At 54.5% G+C, this 21,389-nt stretch overlaps 1 protein-coding gene across 5 annotated transcripts; it reads right to left on the bottom strand.

The window, feature by feature from the left end:
• Positions 1–6,317: 6,317 nt before the first annotated feature.
• On the bottom strand, positions 6,318–19,749 carry BRD2 (bromodomain containing 2). 5 transcript variants are annotated; one of them, XM_061621509.1, is made up of 12 exons: positions 19,317–19,749; positions 14,023–14,323; positions 12,714–12,851; positions 12,222–12,363; positions 11,785–12,002; positions 11,211–11,585; positions 10,002–10,130; positions 9,657–9,887; positions 9,331–9,530; positions 8,817–9,130; positions 7,367–7,489; positions 6,318–7,266 (listed from the first exon to the last, which is right to left on the bottom strand). In XM_061621509.1, exons 2-12 carry the CDS (start codon positions 14,212–14,214, stop codon positions 7,133–7,135), a joined length of 2,196 nt encoding a protein of 731 aa, XP_061477493.1. In that variant the 5' UTR covers positions 14,215–14,323; positions 19,317–19,749; the 3' UTR covers positions 6,318–7,132. The 5 variants fall into 5 exon arrangements, with proteins under 5 accessions (XP_061477493.1, XP_061477494.1, XP_061477492.1 ...); XM_061621510.1 differs by lacking the exon at positions 19,317–19,749 and adding an exon at positions 18,973–19,130; XM_061621508.1 differs by lacking the exon at positions 19,317–19,749 and adding an exon at positions 15,689–16,998 and having other exon boundaries at positions 9,657–9,809.
• Between the last annotated feature and the right edge of the window lie 1,640 nt (positions 19,750–21,389).

Genomic DNA, 21,389 nt, shown 5'->3' with positions numbered 1-21,389 from the left:
ATCATACGGAAAGCAGGATTGGACCAAGATGAAGGGGGTGTGAAAATTGGAGGGAGAAATATCAATAACTTAAGATATGCAGACGATACCATACTACTAGCAGAAACCAGTAATGATTTGAAACGAATGCTGATGAAAGTTAAAGAGGAAAGCACAAAAGCAGGACTATAGCTGAACGTCAAGAACACTAAAGTAATGACAACAGCAGATTTATGTAACTTTACAGTTGACAATGAGGACACTGAACTTGTCAAGAATTATCAATACCTTGGCACAGTCATTAACCAAAATGGAGACAATAGTCAAGAAATCAGAAGAAGGCTAAGACTGGGGAGGGCAGCTGTGAGAGAACTAGAAAAGATCCTCAAATGCAAAGACGTATCACTGAACACCAAAGTCAGGATCATTCAGTCCATGGCATTTCCAATCTCTATGTATGGATGTGAAAGTTGGACTGTGAAAAAGGTGGATAAGAGAAAAATCAACTCATTTGAAATTGTGCTGGAGGAGAGCTTTGCGCATACCATGGACTCCAAAAAAAAAAAAAAAATTGGGTGTTAGATCAAATTAAACCAGAACTATCACTTGATGCTAAAATGTTGAAACTAAGGTTATCATACTTTGGACACATCATGAGAAGACATGATTCACTAGAAAAGAGAATAATGCTGGGAAAAACAGAATGGAGTAGAAAAAGAGGAAGTCTAAATAAGAGATGGATTGATTCCATCAAGGAAGCCACAGACCTGAACTTACAAGCTCTCAACAGGGAGGTTCATTCCCACAGTCTACCAGGGAGGTTACCCAATCAAAAAATGATCAAAAATTAGTCTGGCAGGATTTATGCTTCATAGATCTATGTTGGCTCCTAGTACTCACTGCATTGTTTTCAAGGTGCTGACAGACTGACTGCTTTATAATCTGTTCCATAATTTCCCCAGGGATCGATGTCAGGCTGACTGGTCTGTAGTTCCCAGGTTCCTCCTTTTTGAAAATAGGGACATTAGCTCTCCTCCAGTCATCTGGCACTTCAGCAGTCCTCCATGATTTCGCAAAGAGAGTAGACAGTGTTTCCTAGAGTCCTTCAGCCAGTTCCTTCAATACTCTAGGATGCAGTTTATCAGGCCCTGGAGATTTGAACTCATTCAAAGTGATTAGGTATTCCTTGACCATTTGCCTATCAATCTCAAGCTCCAATCCTGCCCCTTCTACTGCATGTTTCCTGGGAGGGTCACAGACCCTTTTTTGGGAGAAGATTGAGCACTTCTGCCTTTTCTTTGTCATCTGTTGTCATTTTGCCATCCTCATTGAGTAGCTGCACCACCATTCCTTTTTGTCTTTTACTATGGACGTACCTGAAGAAAGCCTTTTTGTTGCTTTTAGCATCTCTCACTAACTTCATCTCATTCTCAGCTTTACCCTTCCTGATTCAACTAATTAAAAATGTCCCTTTTGAAAGGCATGTGGCACCCACACACTCAGATTTAGGTCCATAACCAAACTTTAAATGTAGTTTTGATAAAGACCCATTGCTAAGAGCATTGAACTGCTGGGAGAACAAGTTGCTTTGCTCTGATTCCTTCATGTCATTCGGATGAGTCCATATAATGGCAGGTATCGGGTTTATCTGTGAAATTGCTTCAGTGTCTAATCATCATTATGTCTGTTTTGTCACTTACCTTTCCAACAGTTAAGTGTAGATCTTGGGGGGGGGGGGTCCAAAAATAATGTTGTTTCTGGTGGTTTTTAAAGTGGATCAGCTCACAACCACCAACAGTGGAAAGTTGACCAGAAGATAAGCAGACTTCTTTATTTTTTGAAGGCATGAAAATGAAACATTTCCTCTCAGAATATTCCAGATTTCAGAAGAGCTGCACGGTTATAATGTTTTACTCGTGCCCAGTCAGCCTCACAGCACGTCTTTCGCCACTTGCGCTCTAGCCGTCGTCCAGCCTGTTTCATTGCCCTTAACTCACTGGTGTACCAAGGTGCAAACCGGGCTCCACAATGCCGGAGAGGGCACTCAGGAGCAACCATGGCAAGAGCCCGATGTGCCTCGCTGTTCCACAGCGTGACAAGGGTTTCAACAGGGTCACCTGCTCTATCTACAGGGAACTCCCCCAGGGCATTCAGGAATCCAGTGGATTCCATTAGGCTCCAGGGGCGGACCATCTTAATCTGTCCACCACCCCTGCTGGAAGGATAGGAGCCATAAGTCTGAACTTCACCAGAAAGTGATCTGACCATGACAATGGGGTGACATCTCCACACACCCTATCTCCAGACCACCCCTTCCTCCATCTGGAGCAAAAACCAAGTCGAGGGTGTGCCCTGCCCTATGTGTTGGGCCACTGACAACTTGAGACAGCCCCATGGTCGTCATGGAGGCCATGAAGTCGCGAGCCGGAATACTAGAGGCAGCTTCAGCATGGACATTGAAATCACCCAGCACTATCGTTCTTCCAACGCCACAGCCGAGATGACCTCCACGAGCTGGGTCAGAGAAGCTGCCGGGCAGCAGGGTGGATGGTACACCAGCAGCAACCCTAGTTTACTGCCTCCTCTGCCCAACACCAGGTGAGGCCCTCACAGTCCTGGTGACAGAGATGGAAGTTCTGTAGACCACAGCAACTCTCCCCCCCCCAGCCATGCAGCCTGTGCTGGGTGCTGCACCAAGTATCCAGGTGGGCAAAGGTGGGTCAGATCAACTCCTCCAAGCTCACCCACCCAGGTCTTGATACTGAACACCAAACTGGCACCTTCATCCATGATCAAATCATGGATGAGTGTGGTCTTCTTGTGTACTGATCTGGTGTTAAACAACAGCGCACACAGGCCAGCAGGCACAGCAGATGAGCAACAAGGAACCCATCCATGGGAGGAGTGGCAGCAAGGAACAAGGCATAGATAGCCTTGCCCTCGTCTTCTATGGCAATTCACAACATCCCCATGGCCATACCTCCCTCTGTTCGTGATGACTGAAATTGGGGTGGCATCACCCATGTTCCCCCCTCCCAAGACTCCTCCTAAACACCTGATGTGGCCACAGCAAGGGCCCACCAACAAAGACTGCCAGAACCAGTTATCCCAGTACACATCTGAGAGAACTGGAAACCACCAGACTTGCTCAGTATTTTTCACACAGGGCACATCTACTCTCCCCACCCTCCATTCTCACACCTGGGAGGGTCAGCCTTCTGCCAGTTGCAGACTCTCTCTCTGGAGGCACCTGGCCCCTTTCCCCTTCACACAGGCTCTCGCCCTGCTGTCACCCTTAAAGCCCAGCATTGTCTAGGATTACATAGCCTGGATTACAGCTCTTATCGTCCTAGCCAGCACGCTGAGCCCAAGAATGGTTTTCTCGCAGATGCCTCTCCTCGTCTGTTAAGGTCTTCTTAGGATGCCAACCAGAGGAGGACCTTTTTCCCAGTGGCATCTCAACTGTGGAACTCCCTGCCCAGGGAAGGGAACGTGGCTCACTCAATTGTGGCCTTCATGGGTTGTTTTTTTTTACAGTATTTTTAGACTGGGTTAAAGGGGTGATGCCATCCCAGAACAGTTTAGAGACAAAACAGCTGGACTGCTGATGGGGACAGAGAGCATGTGACACCTCTGTTTGAACTTCTGTACTGGCTGCCAACATACTACTGACTGAGCCAGGTTTAAGGCTCTTGTGTCGATACAAACCCCTAAACAAATGGGGCCCGAGCCCTTATTTCCCTAGTAATATTGTTGCTCCTCACCTCCCCCCTTTCCTCAAAAGCCCAAATGGCTGCAACTGGGGCATTTCAAGTTCATAGAATTGGAGAATAGTGGAGTTGGAAGGGGCCTATAAGGGCATCAAGTCCAACCCCCTGCTCAAATTAAAGCATACCGAACAGGTGGCTATATAGCTGCCTCTTGAAGGCCTCGAGGGTAGGAGAGCCCACCATTTCCATAGGTCATTGGTTCCATTGTCATACCGTTCTAAGAGTTAGTATCTTTTTCCTGATGTTCAGCCAAAATCTGGCTTCCTGTTCCTATACCATGGCTATACTTCCCTCTACCTGCGAGCACAGAAATTGGGGTGGCATCACCCATGTTCCTCCTTACTAATTAACTTCTTGGGCCCCTAAAGTAAGGAGGGGGAGATCAAGGGGGCTGAAGTTTGAAAATGGCGGGAAAACCTATTCCCCTCAGAGCAGGCCAGCCTGAGGGCAAGCCACTTGGGAGCTCATTGTGTGCCTCACAATCCACACTTCCCTTCCCATTAATTCCTGCATTCCTTTCAGGGTCAGACCTTCACTTTCAGGAAGCAATGGGGGGGGAACCCCAAACGTAACAGAAAGGGGGAGAAATGGGGTGGGGGCCTCTAGACTAGGCCTTCATGTTCAAAAGCCATGGGGCGTGTGGGAGGAAGGGCAGGATAATTCCCCCCTCATCCAGGTTGAAAATATATTGTTTAAAGAGAGGTGAAATATTTTCAAAGTTTATTTTTGTTGGTTTAAGTATAAAGTAGTTAATTGGGGCTTTTACTTTAGGTGGATTGTCAAGTTCCTCTAAATCCTGGGATACGTTTGCAATGTTTTCTTTCCCCGTTTTCAAGTTATGGATGTCATTTCTTGAGGGATTTTTTAAAAATGTAAAAATTACTAACTTTAGAACGACAAAGTTGGTAGCATTGGAAATGTTTGTAGGCAGCTTTGACCTCTTGCATCTGTGGAGATGGGGTGTGCTCCATTCATAGAATCATAGCAGAGTTGGAAGGGGCCTATAAGGCCATCAAGTCCAACCCCCTCTGCTCGATGCAGGGATCCAAACCAAAGCAACTGCCTTGTAGCTTTGCCATGGGTCAGATCCTGCCCAAATAAGGGGAGACAGGAGGCAGGGAAGGGGCATGCCATCCACTGCCACTACGCCCGTGGGCCCCAGAGCGGGGCAGACCTTTATTTTAGAAGAGGATCAAGGGACTGGAAACAAAGCCCTACGAAGAGAGACTGAAGTAGTGACAGCACTCAAGTACATGAAACGTTGTCATATAATGGGCTCAAGTTGCAAGAAGCCAAATTTCAAGTATCAGGGAAAACCTGATACAATGGAACCCTGCATGGAGCAGGGGGCTGGACTTGATGGCCTTGTAGGCTGCTTCCAACTCTATATTACTACCACCACCATCACCACCGTTGCAGAACACACCCACAATGAAACAAATACAACAGTCTCAGATGTGTAGCTGCCTAATCCTTAAAAGTAATTCTTGGTGTGTAACTGAGAATATTTCTGATTATTTCCGCCTTATTGTGGTGTAGTTCTCTTTAGAACCATTTTGTGAGGTCACGTAGGACATAAGAGTCATAGTAGTCGGAAGGGGCCTATAAGGCCATCCAGCCCAACCCCCTGCTCAACGCAGGGATCCAAATCAAAGCACGAGGCAACTATAGTATGTCTGCCCAGCCTGAGCTTAAATTTCTCCAATGAAGGAAAGCCTATTTCCTGGGGGTTGGACTCAATCGCCTTATAGATGCCTTCCAACATTTATTATTTTATGATTCTATGAAATAAAGCTAGCAGGTACAAGGATCCCCCATAAGCACTTTGTTGCCTTTAGCAAAACACAAGTGGCTGGAGGACAGGAACGCTGAAATTAAGCTCCACAAAACTCTTTCATTTGTGGGCAGTGGGGAGAGTTGCCTCCCTGGGCTGCACCTGCAGGACTTCTGTGGGGTTTTCCCCCTCAGCAACGATGCATGCAAAGTCTACAGTCTCTGCAGGGTGCAATCTGCATGGCTCCTCCTATCTCTTCTCCTCTCCAGGGCCTCACTATGGCCATGTTTTATAGTAATGGTCTCCAGCTAGAATTGGAAGCCACCACTAGACGGCCGCCTGAACCTAAGGGGGGTTGCTACAGCAACACATACATGATTAAGGGAGATAAACTGAATATATTAAGCCAAACACGTTTTTGAAGTGAAGGTGGGATGACTCTGAAAAGGTTTGAAAACTGCTTGAGGCTTACGCCATGGAAATAGAAACAAGCAGAGGAGGATCCATGCCATCCCCAAAATGCATCTCGCGCAGGCACAGCATCTTCTGGGCCAAGGGCCCCCTCAGCCTAACCTAGCAGGCTGTGTTTAGAAATGCCAACAGAGCGCTGCCTGTCTACGTGGGAGGCAAGGGTGCCTGCAACAGGCCCTGCTCAGCAGTGGAGCCCCAGGCAGCAGCTGGAGGGAGGGGGCGAGATCACTGACCCAGGGAAGTGGGGCTGACAGTCAGAGCTCTGTAAGGCTGTTTGCCTGCAAGCTGAAATAAATAACGCTAAGACTTGCCTCCTTCCCAACTCAAGTCCACACCACACTGTATAATTTTATTTTATTTACATGTTTAAAGAACCAGAGGATTTAACATACAATAAGATGTAACAGACCCTAGAAGGTGGACACAGGCAAGGGGAATAAAAATGGAAGTGGAAAAGGAAAATGTACAGTCAACATAAAAAACTCAAGAGGGCCACCCCCTCCCCATGACCAGCCTCCCTTGAGGGGTGAAGAACATGCTGTCTCGAGTTTGGCCAGGTACATACACAGTTGCACTCACTCCAGATCCTAGGAAAAGCCACCAACGAGAAACAGAAGTTAAAAATAAATAAAAAGAGCCCCTTGAGCGCCAGGGGGAGAGTACGAGGAGGGGACGTCTCCTCTCCACGTCCAAGCCAGTGGGGTGCACACAGCCCCCAAAGCGGTTCCTCTACCTGTCCTTCCAGGAAAGGAGCGTCACAAAACCAAAACTTGCTAAACGCTTTTATAAAAACCACAAGTTTGTGTCTTAAGATTCAACCAAAACAGTAAAACACCGCCCCCCCCCCCACTTTGCTGGAGCAAACTGTACAGAGTCAGGGTGCCCCACACCACAGCACGAACACAGGAGGCCACCTCTCATCCTGGGGCCCGAAGGAGGGAACAGAGAAGCTGCCAGCCAGCCAGCCAGCCAGCCGCAGGAGCCTTCCGGCCCGTGCCCAGCTGGAGGGGGAGGGGGAGCCCGTCCGCCCGCCCGTCCGTCTGCCATCGTGCAGTTCTCAGCAGTTCTGGTCCTGCAGAACCTTTTCTGAACATGCCGCCCGCCCGCCGCCTCCACCTTGCCACCGCCGCCAGCCTGCCTAGCTGGAGTCAGAGTCGCTTGTGTCCGAGGAGGAGGAGGAGGAGGAAGTGGAGCTGCTGGAGTCGGAGCTGGAGCTGCTGGCGCTCAGGCGGGAGACGGCCACCTGCTGGGCAGACTCCGGCTTCTCGCTGGCTGCAGTGGGGAGAGGGCGGGAAGAGAGGGCAACGGTGAAGGCAAGAGTGCCACATGGGGCGAGAACTGTTCCCGTGTCCAGGAGCCAGAACCAACTTACCCTTCTTGGGGGGCTTCTTGGCCGAGTTCAGCTGCCCACTGACATCCTGCAATCGCTTCTCCAGCTCCCGCTTCTTCTCCAGGGCCAGCTCCTCCTTCGTCTTGCCCACCGGCTTCTTCAGGGCTGCAAGAGGGGCATCCACCTGGTGAGGGGCTACTCGGGCACCCAGCCTCCCCTGTATCGCCAACATGCACTTGCGCTTGCCCCACCCTGCATTTCCCTCCAACAAAAGCCCTCCACCCAGTTTTGGGAATGGGAGTCATTCCACAGCAGAACCACTATACCTACTACTCTACGGAGCCCATCCTCAGGCAAGAGGCGAGGCTGCAAGCCCAACCAGAGACTTCCTTCTCTGTGTTTTAGAGAGTACATTTTTCTCCTTTCTTGTTAATTGTTTTTGTTTGCCAACCTGGACTCCTTTGGAGGCGGGGGAAGGGCAGATCTCCTCCTCCTCCCACAACAACTCTTCTTCCCACCTACCAAGAAAGGGTTAATTCTCCCTTTTCAGATTAGCTACCAAGGAGCCCTAGAGAATTGCCTACAAAACAGATCCTGCCAATTTCCACCCCCCTAACCCAAGCATGCTACTGGGGAGCCTGTGAGACAGACAGGCCAGACTGCAGTTCCACTGAGGGGCAAAATGTGGGTACAAACGTCCAGCATTTTGAGAATCCGCACTTCTAAAAAAAACCCTAGCCCTCATGGCTGTGAATATACCCTAGCTAACTATGTGGGCAACCCCTATTGAAGTCTCCTATAGAAATCTCGAAAGCCAGAAAGATAATAGCTGAGTAAGACTCCCAGCAGCTGAGAGTCAAATTTCATTGACCTATATTCCCCTTATCCTTCCCCCATACCTGGCAAAACTAAAAAATATGTAGGTCAAATTGGAAAAAGATGTACAAATGTATACAGGCTGTAAAATTCGCTCCTCACACCCAAATTGTTCAAGGAAAGCAAGAGAGGCCAAAGCAGAGAGCACCAATCCATTCTCTTTCTCTCTCACACACACACAAAGAGGCAGAACCCGCCTGGATACCCTGGGGGGCACGGGGGGTTATTTCCTTCTATTGATGCTGCCCCTCACACAACCATCCAGCACTAAGGGGTAGATACAGTCTCTTTAGGGCTGAAGGCTTTAAGTCACTCCATGTGGAGTCTAGAGGAGAGGGTCTCAAACTGCACTCTGTGGCCCACTGGTTGCCTCAAGAACCATTCCGGTGGCCCACAGAAAAATCCATTGCATTAGAAAGGACAAGATGGTGGCTATTAAGATGCAAGAACCTACGGCCCTGCAGATGTTGCTGGGAGCACAACTCCCAACATGCCTGGTCTCCAGCACACCCATGTAGCAGTGCTGAATCAGTTCTGCTGAGGAACACGCTTCCAGCAGCTAGAGGTCCCCCAAGGGATGGCCCAACAGGTACTGGGGAGGCCCCCCCCCACTCACTCTCGCTGTAGGGCTTGCGAGGTTTCTTGCGTAAGCACGACAACACGTAGCGCTCCAACTCCCGCAGGGTGGAAGGCTTGAGGGTTTCAAAGTCGATCTCGATCTCCTCCGGGTTGGAGTCCCGCAGGGAGGGCTCCCGCGACTGGATGATGTGCACCACCCGGCCCAGCTTCTCCCCCGGCAGCTTGTTGATGTCCAGGCTGAGCTGGCGCTTCTCGTCGTAGGTCATGGGCTTGCTCTCCTCCTCCTCCTCCGAGTCGTAGAACATGGGGACTGGGGGAGGGAGGGCCTTTGCGCCGGCCTTCTTCACGTTCCTAGGAGAGGGGGGAGGAGCGTCAGGCCTGCGCCAACGGACCCTCCCGGGCCACGCTGGGACAGCGCAGCAGCGGTCAGCATCTTGGCTTGTTCAACAAGGAATTCGCCACGGTCGATCCGCCGGGGAAAGAGAGTCATCAGCCAGCTGCTTTAACACCCACCTCACAAATCCCACAAACCCACACCAGGCCCCACTCACTTGCTGCTGCCGCTGCCGCCTCCTCCAGCTGCTTTTTTGGACTTCTTGAGCTGGGCCGGGTGAGCCTCCTCCTCTCCCGCTTTGATCTTCCTCTTCTCTGATTTCTTCTTCTTCTTCTTCTCCTTCTTGTCACGCCTCTTCTTGGGCTTGGAGACCGGCCCCTGGGAGAGGGCCGCCAGCTGCTCGTGCACCGCCCGAAGCTGGAGAAGAGGGAGAGACTTTATCACGAGGCTCTCGGCCCCCCCTGACAGCCACCTAGACTGCAGGGAGAGCAGAGGCGCCTCCCAGGCCCACAGCAGAGGGGGCAGCCAGCCAGGTCCCCTCACCTGCTCCTGCAGCTCAGCCAGCCGATTGGCCCGCTCCTCCTCCGAGTCCGAACTCTCCTCGCTGTCCGAGGAGCTGTCGCTGCTGCTCTCGTCGTCGTTGTCCTCGTCATCGCTGGAAGACTCGTCTGAGGACGACTTCGTCAGGAGGCCCGGCTGTGGGAGTGACGTGGAGGGGGGGTTGATGTCTAGGGGTTCATCTGGCATCTTGGCATAGCTGAACTCGAAGACATCCTGTGGGAGGGCAGCAAAGACTCTAGGCCTGCTATTGTGGGGCTGGGTCAAGGGCGGGGGAAGAGGGAGGGCCTGCTCCCCCTCGCTTGCCAGCAGCTCTCTTCACCAACTCACCTGCAGCTTACGAGCCATGGCTACCACATCGTGGTCAGGGGGGTTGTATTTGTAGCAATTGGAGAACATCAGCCGCACGTCAGAAGCAAACTCCTGTGCGTCGCGGTACTCCCGGTTCTCCATCTTGCGCTGAATCCACAGCAGAGCAATAAAGGGAAACCACGGGGTGAATAAAAAGGGAGGGAGGGAGGGAGGGGGTCCCTACCACCTGGACCTTTCAACACGCAAGGACAAAACGTAACAACCGGCTCCTGTCCTGCCCACAAGGCACAACCTGGGATGCCACATGACTCCCCCCATACACCCACCCTCACTTATAGGTCACTATGGCCTTCCTCCTCCCCCCTCCATCAACACTGATTGCAGAGCCCTCGGGACAGAGGCCACATCACCTCCGTGCCCTTGCGCAGCACGTAGGCAATGGCTGCCACAGAATGAGGCAGCGTTGCCTAATTGGGACAGGATTGACTCCACACAAGCGGCCTTACAAAAAAGAAGAGGCATTAATGGTTAAGGTGTTGGACTACGGCCTGGGAGACCAGGGTTCAAATCCCCACATAGCCATGAAGCACACTGGGTGACCTTGGGCCAGTCACTGCCTCTCAGCCTCATGAAAACCCTCTTCATAGGGCGCCATAAGTCGGAATCGACTTGAAGACAGTACATTTACGTTACACTATGTAATGGACTGCCTTCAAGTCGATCCCTATGAGCAGGGTTTTCACGGTAAGCGGTATTCAGAGGTAGTTTGCCATTGCCTCCCTGAGAGGCTGAGAGGCAGTGACTGGCCCAGGGTCACCCACATTTGAAGCCTGGTCTCTCAGGTCGTAGGTCCAACACTCAAGCCACTACACCACACTGCCTCTCATGAGGCATTAATACCTCCAGCAATACAGAATGTGACTTATTTGTTCTTGAAACTGCCATTTAATCAAGCTCATTTAAAGAGTGTCTATACCTGCGCATTAATGAAAGTGGAGAAATTTATTCTACAAGAAGCCAAGACACAAAGATTGTAACTGAAATGCTGGGATGGAGCTCAGTAAATCCCTCTAGCCTCACTTCCACGCACTTCTCCATTCCTCTCCTAACGCCCTCCACCCTGCTGCCCTTTAAAGAAAGGTCTACGTACTGCCATATACAGCTCGACTATCCAGCACAGTCCCTCTAAAGGCTCCCCTGGGCCAGACTCGCCTGATTGACCCGTACCTTGATGGTGCTGAGGTCCATGGGATGCTTGATGATCTCGTGGTAGTCATGGAGCCCCAAGGCAGAGGCGTCCACTGGCTTGTAGAAGGGCCAGGCGTAGGCCGCGTGCTTCTTGGAGACAAGTTCCTTGAGGATGCCATTGCAGTACTTGAGCTGCTCGGTAAGTTTGCCCCTCTTGGAGGTCTGGTGCTGCTGTGAGTCAGGCAGGTCTTTGCGAGGGGGCTTGATGGGACGCCCGCTCTCCCGCCGGGCAGGGATCTTGGCCGCCTTGGTCTCTAGCAGGGCAGCTGAGGGGGAAGACTCTCCCCCACTGGTGGCGATGATGGCCGTGGGGGTGGGGGTGGTCGTGTCCGCTTTCCGCTTCACGCCTTTCTTCTGTGGGGAAGCAACGGCACAGATTATGGGCTTGCAGCCAGGCAAGGAGAGTGCCTTTGGGGAGGGAGGCAGCAGACAATTCTGGGGAGACGATAATTCAGCCCAGGATTACCTGAGCAACCCTCGCCATTCCTGAGCTCCCCAAGGGATAGACTGGGACCCTGCAGGCTTTGCCACCAACCGGCTTCCAGGAGCTCACCTTGGCCACAGGCTGCGTTGGCGCAGGCCCCGCAGGCAGCAGCTGGGAGGGAGCCGTGGAGTGGAGTGGCTTGAGGAGTGGCGTGGAGATGACCGACGGGTGGGGGATGCTGATGACAGTGGTGGGGATATCTGCGCTCGTGGGGTAGAGTCGGGCGTGGGAGACAGAAGAGATGGCTGGAACTTGCTGGGCAGCTGCGCTGGCTGCTGCCAGGATCGCTGGAGGGACGAAAGCAGCTCTTGTTACAGCACATGCAGCCCCCCCCAGAGAGCCCCTTGCCTACTCCCAAGGCAGGACGTATCCGCTCCGGCAGGCAGGCAGGCGGACGCAGCAGCTGCCTGAAGGCCTCCCGTGCTCCTCCCTCATCCCGCCCCAATCCTAACGCTTGGCTCTCAGCGCTGCTCTCTCCAGGAACCGAGGGGCTGTGCCACCATTACCTGCCGCCCGAGAGGCCCCTTTCTTGTGGCTGTTCTTGGCCACAGTGATCACAATCTCCTGCTCCTCCTGGGGCATTTGCGCCACCTTCTGCAGGAAGATCTTCTCCAACGTTTGGGCCATCAACACAATGTCATCTGTGGGCTGCAGGAAGGACAAAGGGGGTTGGGGGGCCTGCGGTTCAGCGCCTTCCACCTGAGTGACCCCCATTACTTCTGAGCTGTTCCACACCCTCTGGTAGCTCCCCACTCCCTAGCAGACCTTCCTCTTATAGCCACATCCCCAGACTCCAGTCACTCTCTGGCCTCCGTGCCCTGCCTGTCTCTACCAACTCAGGTATTTCACAGCCTGCCCAAAATAGGCATCTGGCCACTGGGAGAACAGGATGCTGGAGCCCCTTTGGCCCGGTCCAGCTACAAGGTGCCTACGTTCTCCAAAAGCAAGTATCCTGCTCCCTCAATTCAAGCAAACTGCCAGCCTCCTTCCACGCTCACCTTGTTGTAGATGTAGCAGTTGGTGAACATGGTGTTGAAGTCTTGCATGCACTCAGCTGAGCTCCAATAGTAACTGTTTTCCAGCCTCCGCTTGATGGTGCCCATATCCATTGGCTGCTTGATTATTTTGTGGTAGTCCTAGGAGTAGAGAAAAGCAAGCACAGCCACACCATCAGGCATGTAATAGGCTGCCTGGCACACTCCCCACTTGTCAGCCCACAGGGCACAGAGATCATGCCACTAAGTGGGGTCCTGCTCAATGCCTAGGGCAATGGCACCAAAGGCCCCCTTGCAAATGTTGGGAAGGGATGGGGAAAAGGAAAGGAGGGTGGATGCTGTGCCACCAGACGCCTTGGCAACCTTGCAAGGATCCAGGCAGATGCGAGGAGGAGGAAATAAATGACCCTCAACTTGCTAGGCCAACAGGGGATTCTCGCTGCTTTCCTTGGGGATATCTAGAGCCGGCATCTCAAGGAAATCCCCAGAGGACAGCCATGCTGGGAAGGTCTGCCCTGTCTCAAGGACGCAACACACCCCTACTGTGCAGGAAGAAGCTAGGCAACATAAACCTAGATGGATTTTACCTCTGGGCTTTAACTCCTTAGGTGCCACAGCTGCTGGCCTTTAATTTGGGGGTCACTTGATGTCTTCTACAAAGTCATGGATGGGAATCTGCAAAACGCATTCAGGGCACAAGAGATTAGATGGGGGGCGTGATAGCGCAAAAGCGGCTGCATTGTCTCATCCATACCTTTGTAGGTGGCATCGGGGAGAGATGGCTGCTCAGACGCAATTCCTGGCCAGACCAAGAGACTTAACTCCGCGGAGCTATGAATACGGGCTGAGCCAAAACTTAACTACGGACTTGGGCACTGGCAGGCTATGGAAGGCAACTCCAGCCCGGAGCTGCTCCCAGCAAAGCAATAGACAGAATCTAGGGCTAGGCACAGGCAAGAATCAATTAACACCCTAAGGCAGGGGGGAAAAGAAGACTTTTGTATTCCAAGGAAAGCACATTTTCCTCATCACAGCACTAAAAAGCCTTGCCTGCTGGGTGAGGTGAGCAAGGCTTGCCTAGTTGGACACTAGTGGGTGCGTGGGATGTCCCACCTCACGCTTTAGCAGTGTAATTCAATAATCCAGAGGACTACCTGACCACGACAGATGCAAATGGCATTCATGGGATGGGGCAGGAAGTGATCCCGTAACCACAGCAACAAGGGAAATCAACACGACAGCAGACCTACCGCCTCCCAGCGCTCATCCTCCCTCACCCCGCGCCCCCAAGCAAGGCAAGGAAGCTCATTACCGGAAGACCCAGCTTGATGGCATCCACGGGCTGGCGGAAGGGCCAGGCAAACTGATGCTTCCAAAGGGCTTTCATCACCACTTTGTGGAGGTACTGCAGCTGGTTGGTGACTCTGCCTGGCTTCTTGGGGTTTGAAACCTCTGGAGGGGGTGGATTGGCTGAGGCCAGCTGAAGGGCGGGAACAGATGCCATGGTGGGGCTCTCGAAGCCCTCGTAGAGGAGCGACGGCTTGCGGATCCGCTTCCCTGGCGTGGACTCCACTCCCAGACCCACAAGACCCACATTGCCCTCCCCAAGGATCCTGCAAAACAGGAGCAGACATGCGGTTAAACTGGGCCGCCTCGATCCCACACCCCGAAAGCCCAGGGAGAGTTCTACTGCGTGCTCCTCCCGTGAGCCACCAACACTCACCTGCCCCAAGCCAAAAAACCCTTACCCACCCGGCAGGAGCACAGGAAACGTGTCCTCTCTCAAGTCACCACCGGAAAGAAAAACACCCAACTGCAGCCACCAAGTGCAGCAAGCTGCAAATCACAGCAAAGCCAGCTCTGGAGCAAACTCTACGAGCCCAGTCAGTGCACCTGCTGAGCCATCTGCACCCACTCCCCTCCATCTCAGCGTACTGGCATTTCCCCCACTGCACCACTACCCTTCTTGCCCCACGAGCTCACGCTCCCTCCCAGTTAATACTGCAACAAATCCTGTAACCATGAACATTACAGCCCAGAAAACACATAGGCTCGCAGAAAACCCCTCAAGCAAAGCCAGAGAGCAGCCCCAATTGTTAAGGTGGTCTAAAGATTCCCGAGCTGGACTTTCCCTCAGGGCAACAAGGCCTCTCCCGCTCCAACCAAGGGGGAAAAAATCTGGGGAAAGGCACATTCCGCAGTCAGCAGAGTCCCATGACAGATGACAGGACAAAAGGAGCAGACTGTATCACAGGCTGCTATGGAGCACTGCTACCCAACAGAGAGCGGACACGCAAACACTACACACTCTGGATCAAAGGCCTGGCCTCCTGCAGATTCAGAAGGCTTTGCTGTTCGAGAGTACCTCGCGGGAGGCAATGGAAACTGCCCACCCATCACCCAGAAAATCTACAGGTGCAGCTCCAGAACTACCCCTTGAGAATAACAGTATTGGCAAACAGGAGCAACCACCCCACAGGGCAGGGCCTGTCACCAGCTGCCACCCAAGCTGGAAGAAGACCCTGCTCGTCCCCCGAGCGGGAGGGCAGCCCGAGCAGCGACTCTGAGGGCCACACGGCTGCATGGGGCAGCCCCAAAGCTAGCATCCCCTTTAGCAACCCCAGTCAGAACACTTAAAGCGCATTGTCCATCGTGTGCATCACCCAAGAAAAAGCAAAGCAAGGATGGGAGCAAAGGAAAGGCTGCCAAGTTTCCCAGGGGGAGGGCTAAACGGTTGCTAAGCAACGGTGATGTCAAAACATTTCCCCTTTGAAGCAGCCAGGCAGGGCCCCCCTCCCCATTGGCACCTCAAGTTCAAAAGCATCACCCGTCATGTGACGCGCCCCTTCCAGGAAGGCGCTTCCTAAACACACACTCACTCTCGCGCGCGCCCCTTCCCCTCTCTGAAGGCCCCCGCCTGCCAGTCCCGCAACTCCCTCCCCCGCCCCTCTGCGGGCGGCGCACTCCCGATTACGTACTTGCCGTTGGGGTTCACGTTCTGCAACATGCCTACCGGGGCAGGAGCAGCGGCACCGCCGGCACCAGCGCGAGCAGCTCCTCCCGCTGCTCCTCGCGGGGCCCCGGCTGTCTCCCGGGACGGTCCCGCTCCAGCCGCCGGCGCCTCCGTGGCTTCGGGGAACCCCCCCACTTTGCTCGGGTGTCTCGGCCTCGCAGGGGGAAAAAGCGCCGTCCGGGCTCAGGGGCGCATAGCAGCCCTCCCCCCACGAGGAAGGATGGGGGCTCAGGCAGGCGCCGCTTTATGTGGGGCTGGGGAAGGGGGCAGGCGACCTACTGCATGGCCAAAGGGGGGCGGCTCCCCTCCTCCGCCCCCCCAGACGGATGCTCGGAATAAAAAGCTAGTAAAATGGCGGCCTTTGTAGTTGCAGGGCACTGAGGGGGGTCCCCTCTTAGGAGCCACCCGAGGGAGGTCCGACCTCGCAGGGATGGCAGCGATAGAGGGCTTCCCGGTCTCCTCGGAGCCTGCCGCGTCCGGAAGCGCCGCTCCCCAAGCGAGCCGTCGCGGTAAGAGGCGCGGATGGCACTGGATTGTACTGGGATTACTGGCGGCGCTCCACCTTTGCTCTCCTTGGAGATGGGGTGGATGAGGGGAAGCGGCCGCTACGGAAGCCGGGAGGAGGATCCGCCGAGCTGGTGGCTAACAACGATGACCGGTGACTGGGGGCGCCGCCCGGCGAGGATGGATCCGGATTGAGTCCGCCCACCCCTGCCCGCGCTCTTTCGCTCTCGGGCCCAGACCCTTCCTCCGCTCCAGCGAAATGGCGCCTCTCGGACTGCCCCCGACCGCCCTTATATAGACGCTCTCCCCACTCCGATTGGCCCGAAGAGCCGCTGACATCACCATCCCGCCCAGCCACACCCCTTCGCCGGCTTAGTAGGGTCCAGTGGGCGGAGAGGAGAGAGACGCCGCCTGGCGATTGGGCCCCGTTACGATCCATCATTCTCCCCCTTTCCTCCTCCTGTTGTGTTGTCCTGCGCCGCCGTCTCCGGCAGCCAGCTCACGCATTGGATGGCCCTGCCATTCGTTGCCTCTTGATTGGCCACCCTGTCACGTGGGGGCGGGGCGACGGTTGGGAAGCAGCCGTTGGTTGTTGTGGTTCTCAGCTCACCGCGGGGGGAAGGGAGGGGGAGAGGAGCGAAGCGCCATTTTGTGGCAGCGAAGAAAAAGCAGGGCGCGGAGCCGGCGAACAATGAGGCGCGGCAGCGGCACCGCCGTCTCCGTCCAAACGGCCTCCTCCCCGGCAGCCTCCCGACGGGGAATGCGCCGTTTTCACTACTCACCTAAGCAAAGCAAACAGGCCGCGAAAATATGGGCAGAGCGTGTGTGTTTACGAAAGGGGAAAAGCCAGAGGGAAACGATTCCCCTCAGAGTCCTCTTCCCGCCAAAACCTGAGCCCCTCGCCTGCACGGAGCCAGTCCCAAAACACCCCCGTCAGCGCGGTGGGAACACCAAGCCACGCGGTGAGGCCTCGTTGGGAAGCCTCCGTGGAAAGGGTCCTCCTCACCCCTGCTGAGAATGACAACAAGGCCAGGCCATGAGGAGGACCCCCCCACTCCCACCACGCGTGGGCTGTTCACACGAGAGGTCAAGGCCTGGCCCTGCCAGACTCGCAGCCGCCGCCGCCTTCTGCTCTTCTTCCAGGCTGCTTTGCCTCAAGCAGCCCCGCAAAACTCCTGCCCGGAAAAAGCCTCCGCCTCCTCTCCTGCGACAAGGGCCGCAGCTCACAGCGGCGCCCCGTCGGAGAGGGCCGAGGGGGCACAGCCCGAAGCGTCCTCCGCCTTCCCCGCCTGGGGCAGCCCGAGCGCCAGCTGCCGCCCCCCAGCGAGGCCCCACGCTCGAGCCCAAGGCCACAGGCCCCTGTGCCACGGCTGACGTCACGCCCGCCTCCTCCGCAGGCCGCCTCGGGGCTCCCCACCACCCCCAAGGGCGGACGTCAGCCCAGAGGGGTCCGCAGCGCCAACAGGACAAGCACCCCAGCACTCATGCCCCACTGCTGCCGCCTTCTTCGCCCCCCACACGTCCTCCAGCCGAAGCCCAGGCTGGCCTCTCGTCCCCTCCCCGGCGGAGAGCGATGAACGCAGCAGGCCCCTTCCCGGGTGGCATCGCCTCCACCGCCTGCCTCTGAGGAAGGGGTGGCCTGGGAGCTTCCCTGGACTCCCGTGCAACAGGGCCAGCTGCTGCCTGTCTGCCGAGGGCTTGCACTTGGGGCTGGCCAGGGCAGTGCTTCCGTCGTTCCCTGAAGAGGGACCCAGCCTGGAGTCTCCCAGGGAAGGGGGAGCATCAACCTGGTGCCCCCCCAGTCTGGGAACACAGCTGGATTGTGCTGGAGGAGGAGGAGGAGGAGGAGGAAGAAGGAGTCGCTCCTGGCACAGGCGCGCCAGCCCCACTTTTTGCTGAAAGGGGATTTTTCCCGCCGCCTTTTGCAAAGTCAGGGGTGGGGAAGGGCAATTCCCACGCACCCCCCACTAGGGTTTAGGAAGCCTGTGCTGTGCCCCACCGCCCCCGGTTCAGTCTCCACCCCGCCCCTCTCCCGCAGCCATTTTGCATGAGGACAACAATGCTCTCCCCCACCCCACTTATGAAAGCGCCTCCTAAACGAGGATCAACCGGGGGGGGGGAGAGGGAGCCAAATCCTGCCTCCAGCTCTCTTTTTTAAAAAAATCCCTTTGTGCTGCCGGCTCCCCCGCGGCCTCGCCCCGCCTGCCCTAATCCACGGCCTGCTCGGCTGCCTCACGCAGGAATGACACAGCAGTTTCGCTCCATCCATGTTGGGGGGGGCGCGCGCCAGGCAAACCTCATTTCACCGCAAGAGTAAAAAGCGCTCTCTCCCCCCTTCCATTAAAAACCTCTGGTCACCCCCTCCCCAGTGCTTGGTCGGGACAGCCACCAGCATCACCCCCCCACACGCATAACAGATGAGCCAAGGTTTTGCAGAGCTGTCTGCAAGTGTCCTGTTTTGTCAAGGTCAAACACAGACTCCGATGCAAGGTCAAAGCCCAGGTTCTGGTGCACTGGACGCTCTCCCAAAGCCCTTAACGTTTTGCGGGGGTGCAAGTGCCGCCGCCCCTCCCAAAAGCATTCCTTCCCCCAGCTTTCCTTGCAGGACAAGACAACCCCCGTTACTCCCACCTATAGTTTCAAAAACGAAGAATTCATTCCCCAATACCCAAATTAAGCTATGCACAGAGACCACCCCACAAAATTATTGCAAACCAAAAGCCCAACTGGCAGATTAAGATTTACCCCAATTCCTAGAAGACATTTTCAAAAACAGCTTCTGTATCACTGTAGCTTTAAAGGAGCCTGGAATGTGCCACAAGACAGGGGGGGCACTTCCCCCCCTTCGGAAGACGCCCCTCCTCCCCCCACATAAAAATGGGGGTCCCATTGTCAAGTGCCACGTGACAGCCAACTTCTCCCTTCATATGAGGAAGCTGGCCCTTTAAACAGCCACCGCCCGTCGTCGCTCCTGATTGGTCAAGCAGTGCCAACGGGGGCCGGAGGAACAGTTTGACTGATATTTCTTTCTCCCCAGCAAGGAGCGCCTTCACTCGCCTAGAAACGTCACGTGGACAGAAAGGACTCACCCTATTGGTCGCCATCAGGAGAAGGACGAAGTCGCGCGACCTCGGCGGCCCCGATCCGAGTAGCCCCATCTTGATTAATGCCGGTTAATTTAGGCCTCCAGATGGAAAATGATAAATAATAAAGCACTCACTCTTAAAAAAAAATATCCAACCAACCGCCGCCATGGCCAGGCGGGAATCCGAGTGTCGTCCACGTCAACGTGCCCTGATTGGCTCCCTGCCGTCACGTGACCACTCTCGATGCCCCCCTCCAAAAAGCCCGGATGATTATTTTAGGGGGGAAATGGGGCGATTTTGCCCCCCTCCTCCAAAAAAGAGCCACAGCGGCTGTGGAGGGAAAAAAACCCTGCGCGAAGCCTTTCGGGGGGAGCCGATTGACCGACACCGACACCCCTCCCCCGCCGAGGTCCCGCTTTGGGGGTAAATTCAGCATGGCTCCCGCGACGCCCGATGACAGCGACTGCGCATGCGCGCAGATCCATTTCTACCCCCCCTCCTCTCCAGCACTATCCGCATGCGCATGAGCGTGGCGCAGGGGAGGAAGCGGGGCGCGTGCGCAGTGCGGCTCTGCTGCAGTCTGGGAGACTCTCCTCCCTTCTTTTCCCATTGCTGCTGCGCATGCGTGCCTTCCCTCCCCTTCTGCGCTCTGGTGCAATGCCGTGCAAGGTGGGCGAGCGGGCAACAGTGACCCTATTAATACAAGCAAAGGGGCCAGCCTGGCAGAGCGATCCTAACCAGGCAGGGGGCAGATGGGCTGGTGCGTCTCCTGTGCAGCCCAGCTGCTTCTGCCCAGAATAGGGAGGAGGACGCCGCTCTTGTGGGCTGCTGGCCAGGATGGCTGGCTGTGTTGTGACGTCACTGGACTTGCTGGGAAGCGCCAGTGGGGGCCAGCTGGAGCAGGCCAAAGAAGCCCACCGAGATGGCCTCGCCCAGCAGCCTCTTCCTCACCACTGGCCAGCCAGATGCCCCAGAGGGAAGCTCAGAGGCAAGCAGGACCCAAGTCCACAGCAGCCTGTCCCCATGGGCCATTCCCACCAACTGGTGTTCTTCTGAGGCATTCACTGCTATAGCCCCGTCCTCCATGAATCTGCCTAGTGAAAGCCTCCAAGTCGGTGGCCGTCACTGCCTCTTCCATAGGCCACAGTGACACATGCATTGGAGACATTGAGGCTTGACTACTGTAACACACTCTATGTGGGGCTGCCTTTGAAAACGGTTCAGAAATTACAGTTGGTTCAAAATGCAGCAGCCAGAATGTTAATTGGAACATGGCAAGGGGAGCATATTACCTGTGCTTTTTCAACTCCACTGGCTCCCAGTTTGTTTCCAGGCCCAATTCAAAGTGCTGGTTCTGACCTTTAAAGCCCTAAACGGCCTTGGACCAATGTATCTGAGGGACCATTTACGCCCATATGTACCTGCCTGGGATTTAAGATCATCTGCCTCTGGTCTCCTCTGCATGCCTGGAATGAAAGGTGTTTGACAGGCACGTGGGAGAGAGCCTTTTCAGCTGTGGCCCCCAAGCTTCGGAATACCCTGCCCCAAGAAGCCCGCTTTGCTCCCTCCCTGATGGTTTTCTGGAGACTTCTGAAAACGATCTGAAAAGCCTTTGGGAGAGATGGAGGGTAGAGCCTGACACTGGTTTTGTTAATTTTATGTTAATTTTTATCTCTGTAGTCCCATCACTACCACTTCCTATATATGTGTGTGTCTATATATATATATATATATTTCATTTTATGTATTTTAATTGCATTTATGTATTTTAATTTATTTTAATGTTTTTATAAACTTTATTGTGTACAATTTTATTATGTACATGTTTGATTTTATTGTAAGCCGCCCTGAGTGCCCTATTATAGGGTAGAAGGGTGGGATAGAAATATTAGAAATAAATAAATAGTTAAACTATGTGCTATGCAAAGGACTTTCTTTTGTCTGTCTTCATTGGATGCCCCCCCCATCTCTAGAGAACGCTGTTGCACTCATGTGTTGCTTGTGGGCATCCCAGAAGAGGCCTCTGGTTGGCCACTGTGAGAACAGCCTTTTGGACCAGCTGGGGGCCCCTTTGGC

The sequence above is a fragment of the Rhineura floridana genome, chromosome 3 (assembly GCF_030035675.1).
Source record: "Rhineura floridana isolate rRhiFlo1 chromosome 3, rRhiFlo1.hap2, whole genome shotgun sequence".
NCBI classification, from domain to species: Eukaryota; Metazoa; Chordata; class Lepidosauria; order Squamata; family Rhineuridae; genus Rhineura; species Rhineura floridana.
This window is presented reverse-complemented; position numbering and strand designations above follow the sequence as displayed.